The sequence below is a fragment of the Schistocerca gregaria genome, chromosome 11, assembly GCF_023897955.1.
Source record: "Schistocerca gregaria isolate iqSchGreg1 chromosome 11, iqSchGreg1.2, whole genome shotgun sequence".
Classification (NCBI taxonomy): Eukaryota; Metazoa; Arthropoda; class Insecta; order Orthoptera; family Acrididae; genus Schistocerca; species Schistocerca gregaria.
Genome location: NC_064930.1, coordinates 59,697,813 through 59,709,955, shown reverse-complemented (window position 1 = coordinate 59,709,955; position 12,143 = coordinate 59,697,813). Strand labels below are relative to the sequence as shown.

The 12,143-nt window shown below is 42.2% G+C and overlaps 1 protein-coding gene across 1 annotated transcript in view; it reads left to right on the top strand.

Annotated features, from left to right (window-relative positions):
- LOC126295415 (inhibitor of growth protein 5) overlaps positions 1–12,143 on the top strand; it is a 32,723-nt gene that overhangs the window by 2,883 nt on the left and 17,697 nt on the right. The window contains exons 2-3 of the mRNA XM_049987894.1: positions 2,518–2,756; positions 11,197–11,308. Of these exons, the coding sequence (XP_049843851.1) occupies positions 2,518–2,756; positions 11,197–11,308 (351 nt within the window). The remainder of the gene's footprint in view (positions 1–2,517; positions 2,757–11,196; positions 11,309–12,143) is intronic.

Here is a 12,143-nt window from a genome sequence, read left to right as displayed (position 1 = left end):
TGATAATGTACTAAAACTGTGAACACATTTGACTATTTACATGTTTCCACAAATGCTGCTCAGTTACATCTGAATCCATACACACAGTTGAAATAGCTTTTTTCTAGTATCAAAATACTCATCAAAGACCTGTCCATTATGTAAGATAGGCCTACTTTTCTGAATTCACCTTGCAGTTTTAGTTTTTATGATGAAATATGGCAGGAATGTAATAATGTGTTTGCTGGATATTGTGAAGTTTATTTTAGTTGTACAGGAAAGTGCAAATCACGGTGTCAGTCATACATCATAAATGAACAGTGAAATATCCAGGCTGGAGTGACGACAACAACAACTTGAAAAAGATAGATTCTTACTCACCGCAGAACGTAGCTGTTAAGTCACATTCACATACATTACAAAAAGGCTGCTAGATACCAGCCATCTAAGTCCTTGTGGCTGGACATCCGTGACTGGACTGAGGACTTTTTGGTAGGGAGGACACAGCACTGTATCTTGGATGGAGAGTCATCCTCAGATGTAGAAGTAATTACAGGTGTGCCCCATGGAAGTGCGTCAGGACCCTTGCTGTGCATGTTGTATATTAACTGTTGGAATTGATCAACACTTAACAAATACCTATGTGTAACACTTTGTTGGGAAATAAAATGGAATGATCATATAGTCTGTTGTGGGTAAATTAGGTCAGAGAGTTCGGTTTATTGGTAGGATACTGGGGAAGTTGAATCAGTCTACAAAGGAGATTGCTTACAAATCGCTTGTGCGACTGGTTCCAGGATATTGTTCAAGTGTGTGGAATCCATACCAGATGGGTTATATAGGGGATATTGAATGTATACAGAGAAGTGCAGAATGAACCGTCACGGGTTTGTTTAGTTCATAGAAGATAGTCGCAGAGATACTGAAGGAATTAAACTGGAAGACTTCTGAAGATAGGCATAAACCATCCTGAGAAAGTCAATTAACGAAGTTTCAGAAACAGCTTTAAATGATAGGTCTAGGAATATATTACAGTCCCCTATGTATCACTCTCATAGTTATCGTGAGGATAAGATTAGAATAACTACTACATGCACAGAGGCATCCAAACAATCATTCTTCACATACTCCATATGTGAATGGAACAGGAAGAAACCCTAATAACAGGTACAATGGGACGTTCCCTCTGCCATGCACCTCACAGTGGTTTGCAGAGTATAGATGTAGATGTAGTTCAGTTGTGTGCAAAACACACACACACACACATTTGGAATAGTTTTTTCCGGAGTGCCTTGCCTGCCAGACAGCACTACTCTACGCCTATGTGTTGAGTAGCAATCTAACCATCTCATATATCATAAATGGCTTATGTTTCAGATGTTGTTTGCGGGAGATAATTATTATGTTGTACATTTTGTACCCCAGCTACTCTAACATCGTATAAGCGAGTCTGTGATACTTGAAAGCGTTAAATTTCCACGGACCAGTTTGAATGGGCTGCCTGCATTAGAGTCACAAGCTGGAGGCGTGAAACATAATTGTGATTACTACATGTTTTCCTGAATGAAAGAGGACAGTTTTGTTGATTGATCAGAGCAGTATAGACATAAGTTGTGCTCAAACCGATTAATAATTCTCAAGCTGTTATGGATTTCAGTAACTGAATGTTTGACCAAAACCAACTTTGCGTGTTCATTATTTAAAATACACACCTCCCAACACTGAGAATACTGTTGTTCTATGGTTAGTCAGCTCTGTGTAGTTTAGTGTAGGTTAATTGAGGCCATTTTTCATTTATTTTAAAGATTTTTCTTTTAGGTTGGATGATATTCCCCTCCACCCCCCACCCCCACCCTCCACTCCTTCCTACCCCCTTGGTTCCCTGCTCAGAAACCCTCAATTTCTCATTAGAATGCTGGTATTTCTGCACAATTCATCTACATAAAAAAAAACAATGTGACTAAGATTGACAGTATTTTGAAAAGAGTAATATAAGCAAAAATGCTGTTATCGTGAACCTGTGTCTTCCGTTGCAGTGAATTATTGAAAGCGAACATGACAAACCATATTTTTGTGTAGAGATTTGTTGGCATTGCCAGCTCACAATCACATTGTCATATTCCAGCCTAACCTCGTCCTTGGACTTTGCTACAAGTCCCCCTGTCACCATGTCTAATTGTCTTTCATTCACATTTGTTGACTTTGTCGACTCATAACCAAATTTTCACATTCCAACCTAACCTCGTCCTCTTGCTTCGCTACAGGTCATTCTGTCGCCACGTAAAGTTTCCTTCCCAATTTCCATATAAAATACAAATGCAGTCGACCACTTTCCATTATACAGCATGCAATAAAGACACAGACACAGCATTTTGCCGTGATGTGGCAGAAAGTTTTCTCTGTTTGCTTTCTCTCTCTCTCTCCCCCCCCCCCCCCCCCCCTCGCAGAAAATTAGGGGTGCACCTTCTATTTGTCCCGATACGGTAGTTCTCAATTTTGCAGGGACATTGCATTATGGACGGTCGGTTAACATTTCAGGCCTGGAGCACCTGCCAATCGAGCTGCAGCGGAACTTCATGCTGATGCGGGACTTGGACAAACGGGCACAGGACCTGATGCGCAACATTGACAAGCTGGCCGGGGAGTATCTGCAGCAGGTGCGCACGATGCCAGCGGAACGCCGCCGCGAGCAGATGAACAACATCCAGAATCTGTTTGACAAGGCCAAGGAGTACGGGGATGACAAGGTGCAACTGGCTATCCAGACCTACGAGCTGGTAAGTACACTATGCCCCTCACCTCGGCTCTGTTCTTTTTTTAATATGTTTGTGTTAGAATGGATTGATGGATACCAGGAGATTTTGTGACCACATAATTTCTCCCTTTCAAAGTTCACATATATTACTTTCTATTTAGTTGTTCACAAATAGTCTTTTTAAGGGATACAACTTCAGACAGATCATGTCCGACACGGAAATAGTGTCTGTCTTTTTGTTTGTGACATGTGTGTAATTAATGGCCATCAGCTTGGTAATTACATGATCATGATCTGTTATAAATAATGATGCAATGCACTGGGCATACAAAAAGTCTGGGAACACTTTCAATTATTTATTGCACAAGAACTAAACATTGTACGGATGTCATACATATTGCATTTTGAAGAGAAACTCTGTAAGTTTTTTTACAAACATTCGATTTGCGAACCATGAGTGACCCGACAGGCGTCAATAGGGTACTGTATTTACTCAAATCTAAGCTGCGCTTTTTTCCAGTTTTCGTAATTCAGAAAACCACCTGCAGCTTAGAACGAGTGCAAAGTAAGCGGAAGCTCTGAAAAATGTTGGTAGGTGCCGCCATAACTAACTTCTGCCGTCGAATATATGAAGTGCTACACAGGGATGCTTTGCAGGCAAAGAGATAAATACTGCACCAAAACCTCTGCGTCAGTAAATAAATTAAAAGAAAAGGTAGAAGAATCTAAACATTATGCCATGTATTCTTTCGTGTTTGCTGCTATCTCATTTAAATTCTGTCTGCCTAATGAACTACGAAACTAGAGTGAGACAACAGCAAATGCGGAGTAATATACATATTGTATCATGTTTCTATTCATATTATTCTTATGCTGAATAGTGATACAGTCATAAATGAAGCACAGCAACTGACTGGATTTTTAAATCTAAGATGACTCTAATTTCTGTGCAGAATGTAATGTATTAAAGAGGCGTCTGCAAAAATTTTCAAATGGAGAAAAATTATCGCTAAACTCTCGTTCAGAGCATCTTCTATCATAACGCAGTCTGTTATTTGGTTCTTGTTGCTCGTTATCAAAGAAAGCAGCAGTGTAAGTAACAACAAATAGCAGACTCTTGCCATTGTTTCTCTAATGAGACAATTCCTCTCTCTCTCTCTCTCTCTCTCTCTCTCTCTCTCTCTCTCTCTCTCTCTCTCTCTCTCTTTTGTAAGCCGCGGTAGTGCGAACAAAAGCAAGCGGCGACAAGTCGTAAACACTCATTATCGGAATGCAATGAACAGTGCATGACAGAGTACAATAATGCATTTTCAGCTTAGAGTGGCTTAAACACCTATAACAAAGAGAACGGCACTTGTCAGATCAAAGCAAAAAGCAAGCTATTCAAACCAGACAAAGCACGTGAAAAAGGAAGGTTACCCGTATAAATACGGATGAAGCGTCTGACACATAGCAATGAATTTTTAGACAGCATAGTTGCGTGGAGATAGCAGCATTTGGTTGTACATGATTGCTATAACTTTACAGTGTAAATTGCCCTGAAGATTACCCATCACGGGTTGAAACCGTTTGGTGACAAAATAAATAATGCGATTGTGACTGTCATTTTGATTAACTGACATAGCAATGGCTACTTGGTAAAGCTTAACTGTTAAGCTTACAACTCGGACCAAACCACAGTAGCTGTATCTTCATCCATTCGACTTCAATTCTGTCTCATGTTAGAGTGGTCTAAAACTTTTCTCTCCCCTTGAATTTCGGGTCTCTAATTTCAGGTGCGGCTCAGATTTGGAATTTTCCCCCCCCCCCCCCCCCCCCTTGATTTAGAGTCTCATTTTTCAGGTGCGGCTTAGATTCGAGTAAATACGGTAATCGAATTCTTCCCCTACCCGTCCCAGCAATGCATCGTCAACTATGGCAATCGCCTCCCGTGTTCTCTCCCGGAGCTCTGCTACATCACATGGTAGAGGCGTTACATACAACAGATCTTTAATGTGTCTCCACAGAAAAAAGACACATGGAGTGAGATCTGGTGATCATGGAGGCCATTTCATGAAACAGCTCCCCCCTTCTGTAGCACGGCTGCCATGTTTGCTACTACCGCCGACTATCAGCAAATTACCAAACTATGCTGTGGCGGTATACATGAAAAAGAAACTTTTAGGGCTACTCTTCAAAATGGCATATGTACGATATCTGTACAGTGTTTGGTTCTTGAGCAATAAATAATTGAAAGTGTTGCCGGGCTTCGTGTACACCCTATATATAAACTCAGTTGCTCAGAGTGCGCTTAAGGTGTCCCTGACTCTACTGTTACATGCCGCAAATGGCAGTTTGTTATCATTGGTCATAACCAGTCAGGTGATAGTATATGATAGCCTGAGACTCCCATGAAATTTATAATTGTGGTTGTCACAAATATTTGACTTTTTTGTTTCCAAATGTGTCAAAATTTCCAGGGATGTGGCTGTGGTTGGACCTGAGAGTACAGCTTATCAAAGATACTCAGTCATTTTTCTCAGAAACGTTGCTAGTATTCTGTAACATATCATGATTTCTGAGGTGGTGAATTGGAGAATTGGATGATAATCCGTGAGTGACTATGAATTTTTTTAACTGAGGATTGAAGCTATTGTACAGTATGAATTCCATATCAGGTAGTGAGCATTCAAAATAATTAAAGTATTTCCTTTACAAGCATCTTATTAACTGGTGAAAAGTGTTTCTTTCAGTACCAGGCTTGTGTCAAAACCTTAAACTAGCTGAGAGAGAGTTGTAAGTGTGAAAGTATCAGTAAGAATTGTGCGTACCTTCATTTCTGGAACTACATGCTAGCATGGATGTGGTAGCAAATGTGTGTAAACAGAGTTACAGAACAGAATAGATGTTTTGAGGCAAGGACTTTTCTTCATTCGGTAGTGTCACCCTGAGCAGGTAAAATAAACAATCTTCAGCTGTATAATACAATTAAATATATGAAGACTGATCAACAAAAAATGAGACCGCCTTGTTTTTCCTGCAAGTTCCATGATAATTCCCTATATCTGACGAAGATTTTTTGATTAGAGCGGGTTTTTGTGTGTAATGTCCTGAGGCAGCAGCACTCACATATTGGTAGTTTGGCAGTAATGCTATATTTTGTAGATACGTTTTGCATTTCACATACCAAAACAGGTGACAAGAGAGGAGCAGTACGGTGCAATAAAATTCCATGCCCATTTAAACAGTATGGCCACTGGAACTTAAAAAGCTGCAACAAGCATGCACTGAATGTGAGTTACCTCATGCAACAGTGTTCTGGAGGTGGTTTGTGAACTTCAAAGAAGGCCAACTTCTGTGTTAAAGAAGTTGGGCCTGGTGTTTCGGCTTATGCTGTGACTAAAGTGAACATCAACACTGCTGCTGTGATTGTCCATTAGGATCGATGGATAGCATTACGTAGCCTCAGTGAAGTGTTGAGAATTTCGTAGCCTATGCCAGTGCCTTTATGATTATGCGCGATCATCTCCATATGATCTGTGTTTGTAACCTACAGATGCCACGTCTGTTGATTCTCATAGCAAAATGGTGTGCAGATGGAGACAACCTGTGAGGTGTTGGGTTTCTCTCCTGATGGAGGGAAATGCATATTCGGAATCGATTATCACCAGTGATAGCTGCATCATTGTGATCTTGAAGTGAAATGAGTCAGCATCTTGTTCTTGAACACAAAAAAGAGAAAGTTGCTCCACCTGCAGGGAAAGTGGTGGTGATCACATTCTTTTACTGTCACGGAATGATTGATCAGCCCACAGCTCCCCCTCACACTACTGTTACAGCAGCGTACTATACACCAGAATGGGCTAAACCGAGGAAGCACATTGCAGGGAAACAACCAGAACTTTTTGGACTGGGCGGTGGCTTCATCATGCCAATGTGTGGCCTCATGTCACAAATCAAGTCGTGCAATTTTTGGCTGAATTCAATATTACATGTGTATGTCTTGTGCATTATAGCTCCAATCTTGCACCCTGTGATTTTTTTTATCTTCATCACTAAAGGCAAAGCTCCGAAGCATTCGATTACAGAAATCTGAAACAGTGCCCAGGAAAACTGAGGGTAAAGGACCTGACAAAGAATGGCCTGCACCATGTTTTCAAGGGCTGGCAGGATGCCATAAAAAGCGTATTCAAATAGGAGGGGAATACTTTGAAAAAGTTAGTGTAAACATCGGAATGGAGCAATAAAGCATCTGAAAGAAAGAAAGAAAGAAAAAGTCAGTCTCAGTCTTTGTTGATCAGGCCTTGTATCTATACACTCCATTGAAACATGTAGTGCAGCTATTTTTTTTATTATTTTACAGCTTTTCTTAGCTTATCAATATTATACACCCATCAATGCAGACCATACTTCTGCAGAACTCCCGAAGGAAATGGCTTTTGGTGTTAGTAGAAAGATAGAATATACGAGGGGGGACCCAAAAGAAACTGGATTGTTGTCATAAAAAATTTATTGATGAACCTTTTTACAAAATTACTTCCGTCACCTTTAAAATACTCTCCATTACATTTGATGCACTTGTCAAGTCTCTTTTCCCACTGTCGGAAGCATGTTTGGAACTCTTTCAAGTTTGATATTGTCCAGTGCCCTTTGCGAAGCTGTTTTACCGCCTCCACATAGTCATAACGCTCCCCTTTTATCGTTTTTTTTTTTTCATTCGTGGGAATAGGAAAAAGTCGCACGGGGGCTAGGTCCTGCGAATATGGAGCGTGGGGAACGACAGACCACCTCTGAGATGCCAAATAGTGGGTCACTCATAAGGGTGTGTGTGCTGGAGCGTTGTCGTGATGCAGAAGCCAGTCACCTGATCGCCAAAGTTCCAGGCGTTTCCTCCTCACATCCTCTCGCAGACGCCTTAAGACATCCAAGTAAAAGTGCTGGTTAACAGTCTGGCCAGGGGGTACGAATTCCCGATGCACAATTCCACGAACATCAAAAAAAGACAATGATCATCGTCTTCACATTTGACCTCACTTGCCTCGCTTTCTTTGGTCTGGGAGAGTTGGGAGTCCTCCACTGGCTTGACGCTCCTTTGGTTTCTGGGTCATACGCTTAACACCAACTCTCATCCCTGTAATGACTTTATTCAAGAAATTTGGATCACGTGCAGTCTCTGTTTTCAAGTCCTGACACACATTCGGGGCGGATGGTTTTTTGCTCCTGTGTGGGAAGGTGCGGAACAAATTTAGCAGCAACACGTCTCGTGTGCAAATCCTCACTCAAAATCCGCTGGCACTAGCTCCAACTGATCCCTGTCTGCTGAAATTTGGTGACGATCCTCGTCGTTATTTTGGCGGACCGCTTCAGTGTTCCCCTCATTTCGTAATGTTGAAGTGCGTCCAGAACAAGCTCGGTCTTCAACACACATCTCACCACGTTTAAAGCACCCAAACCACTCAAAAACCTGTGTGTGGCTTACAGCGTCCTCCTGGAAAGCTTCCTGAAGCATTTGGTGTGTCTCCGTTGCAGTTTTTTAAAGCAGGAAAATAAATTACACACACACTCTTTGTTCTTTTAAAGTTGCCATAACGACTTCGCAGAGGTAACCCACCAACAGTCAGAGAAACACAATACCACACTCGCACGTTCAGCTCAACACTGATGCCGTCTGCACAGCTGTTTCACGGAGGTCTCTACTAACACCATCTAGCGTGAGAACCCTGCACTACGTCTATGAGTGGCAGCGCCCTCTGAGTCCGGTTTCTTTTGGGTCGCCCCCTCGTAAACCACGCTGCTGCACATTTGTCATTTTAATCACGTTCAAAACTTTGAAGAGGAATAATTGTATACGCAGTGACTGAACAATTCATATCAATGTACAGAGCAGCAGCACTAATGCCAGTGAGAGGAATAATGTAAGCAGCAGTGATGTCATAGAAGTGTCACATAAATGAGTGTCACATCGTCATGCTACAGTTGTGTGTGCACCATTTGTCCCCTTGCTTTTTTAAGATGGGCATTTTACGGACAGCCCACAGCTACACCCGAATCGGGAATGGGAATCAGTATCGACGAACCCTCCACTATAGTTAAAAGTGCATCGCAGCCACACGTCTTGTGTGCCAGTGTCCTGCAGAGCAGTTAAATGTTGACCGGCACTTTTGTTTGACAGTACTCCTGTCACACTCTGACAACTTTTATCCACAGTGTGGCGTATACCAATCAACATCTCATAAACCACTAGCCACTTCTGTGCCAAAGTTCATATTTCTCATAAAGAAATAATGGCTTTTTTTGAAATGACGCAGCTGGGTATTGAAGCTACAACGCCACAAAGACAGCATGCGACAGGTGTCAAATTCCTGTGAAATATAGATAACACTTGGATATGCAAACAGTTAGAATTTCAGTGTGATCTCATAAAGTAGGTAGAACTAACACCATCTGCATTCTGTATATAAAGAAACGTGAACAACAAAATTCTCATTTAGAAATTGCAGTTCAGCGTTGTTCGTAACAGAGGTGATGGCGTTGCCCTTAGTGTAAGAAGGGGAAATGTTTACTGGCATGTGTCAGAACCTGATGACAGAATCCTGGCTTATGCAGACTGCAGTTTATCATTCCACAACGTCACAATTTGGGATTCCGCAACTGCAAATACAGAATCTACAGGTTCAGGAGGAGTGTGCCGTGCAAGGTCTCGATAATCCCACACAACTAGTGCACGAGAGGCTACAAATATAGTTTGCTTGGTAATGCAAGATCTTACAGACACATCGCATACCCTCTGTGACAAAACGGGCTCATTTCCAGTGCGAGTCAAGTATCCACAGGGGCATTGCAGCAAGACCTGGAGCACCGAGAACTGTCAGCATGGAGACCATCGTCGCAGCAGCTTCCCTCGATGCGGCAGCAGAGAGAGACGTGCACTGATATTGCTACACCCGATTAGAAAACTAGACACGTGAGTGGAACTGTGTCGTCTTTTCTGACAGTCCCAGTGTTGCGTAAATCACAATGGATTTTTTAGATATATTTTTCCCACGTGGAATGTTTCTCTCTATTATATACAATGGGTATATCTGTATATAGAATGAGATTTTCACTCTGCAGCGGAGTGTGCACTGATATGAAACTTCTTGGCAGATTAAAACTGTGTGCCGGACCGAGACTCGAACCCGGGACCTTTGCCTTTCGCGAGTAAGTAACTGAGCTACCCAAGCATGACTCACGCCCCATCCTCACAGCTGTACTTCTGCCAGTACCTTGTCTCCTACCTTCCAGACTTTACAGAAGCTCGCCTGCGAACCATGAAAGGCAAAGGTCCCAAGTTTGAGTCTCAGTCTGGCACACAGTTTTAATCTGCCAGGAAGTTTCATATCAGCACACACTCCGCTGCAGAGTGAAAATCACATTCTGGAAAGGAGGGTATAAGATGAACATCAACAAAAACAAAACGAGGATAATGGTATGTAGTCAAATTAAATCAGATGATGCTGAGGGAATTAGATTAGGAAATGAGACACTTAAAGTAGTAAAAGAGTTTTGCTATTTAGGAAGTAAAATAACTGATGATGGTCGAAGTAGAGAGGATATAAAATGTAGACTGGCAATGGCAAGGAAAGCGTTTCTGAAGAAGAGAAATTTGTTAACATCAAATATAGATTTATGTATCAGGAAGTCGTTTCTGAAAGTATTTGTTTGGAGTGTAGCCATGTATGGAAGTGAAACATTGACAATAACTAGTTTGGACAAGAAGAGAATAGAAGTTATCGAAATGTGGTGCTACAGAAGAATGCTGAAGATTAGATGGGTAGATCACGTAACTAATGAGGAGGTATTGAATAGGATTGGGGAGAAGAGAAGTTTGTGGCACAACTTGACTAGAAGAAGGGATCAGTTGGTAGGACATGTTTTGAGGCATCAAGGGATCACAAATTTAGCATTTGAGGGCAGCGTGGAGGGTAAAAATCGTAGAGAGAGACCGAGAGATGAGTACACTAAGCAGATTCAGAAGGATGTAGGTTGCAGTAGGCACTGGGAGATGAAGTAGTTTGCACAGGATAGGGTAGCATGGAGAGCTGCATCAAACCCGTCTCTGGACTGAAGACTACAACAACAACAACAACAACAACAACATGTTGTATCTGTCATCTGTCCTCCTTTATTTTGGATCTGTATATTTGGCTAAAATTGGTAATTGTGGTACAGTGTGTTCTACACTATTTTATAATCACAAGATTGCATTTTGCGAGGTGAACTGTTTTACATTTCTGTACATTAAAAGGAAGTTACCAATTTTTGTGCCATAACAGGGATGGGACTATGATGATCCTGCAAGTGACTAAGTTGTATCTGTATACACGATACTGAACTAGACTAATTTTCTGCCTTCAATTTTCCTGTGTCTGTCATTTTAAACTTAACCGTACGATGCGTCAGTGCTTTGGCTACAATGCGTCAATGCTTTGGCACGGTTTCAGGTGGATAAACACATCCGGCGGCTCGACTCTGACTTGGCCAGGTTTGAGGCAGAGATACAGGACAAGGCAGTCAGCAACTCTCGCAATCAGGACGATGGCACCTCTTCAAAGAGTGAGTACTGCCCTTTACAACTAGTGTTAAAAACAAAGATTCCAAGACTTACCAAGCGGGAAAGTGCCGGTAGACAGGCACAATAAATAAAACACACACACAGAATTTCTAGCTTTCACAACCGATGGTTGCTTCTTCAGGAGAGAGCGAAGGAGAGGGAAAGACGAAAGGATGTGGGTTTTAAGGGAGAGGGTAAGGAGTCATTCCAATCCCGGGAGCGGAAAGACTTACCTTAGGGGGAAAAAAGGACAGTTGTACACTCGTGCGCGCGCACACACACAGACACACACAGACACAAGCAGACATTTGTAAAGGCAAAGAGTTCGGGCAGAGATGTCAGTCGAGGCGGAAGTACAGAGGCAAAGAAGTAGTTGAAAGACAGGTGAGGTATGAGCAGCGGCAACTTAAAATTAGCGGAGGTTGAGGCCTGGCGAATATCGAGAAGAGAGGATATACCGAAGGGCAAGTTCCCATCTCCGGTGTTCCCTCTTTCCTGAAGAAGCAACCGTCTGTTGCGAAAGCTAGAAGTTCTGTGTGTGTGTGTGTGTGTGTGTGTGTGTGTGTGTGTGTGTGTGTGTGTGTTTGTTTTATTTATTGTGTCATGGCAAACGAATCTGCTCCAGTGCTGAAACCCTGAACCATTACACCAACAACCTGAAAACAGCTTTCGCATCCCGCAACTACCCTCCCGACTTGGTACAGAAACAAATAACAAGAGCCACTTCCCCACCCCCTCAAACCCAGAACCTCTCACAGAAGAACCCCAAAAGTGCCCCACTTGTGACAGGATACTTCCCGGGACTGGATCAGACTCTGAATGTGGCTCTCCAGCAGG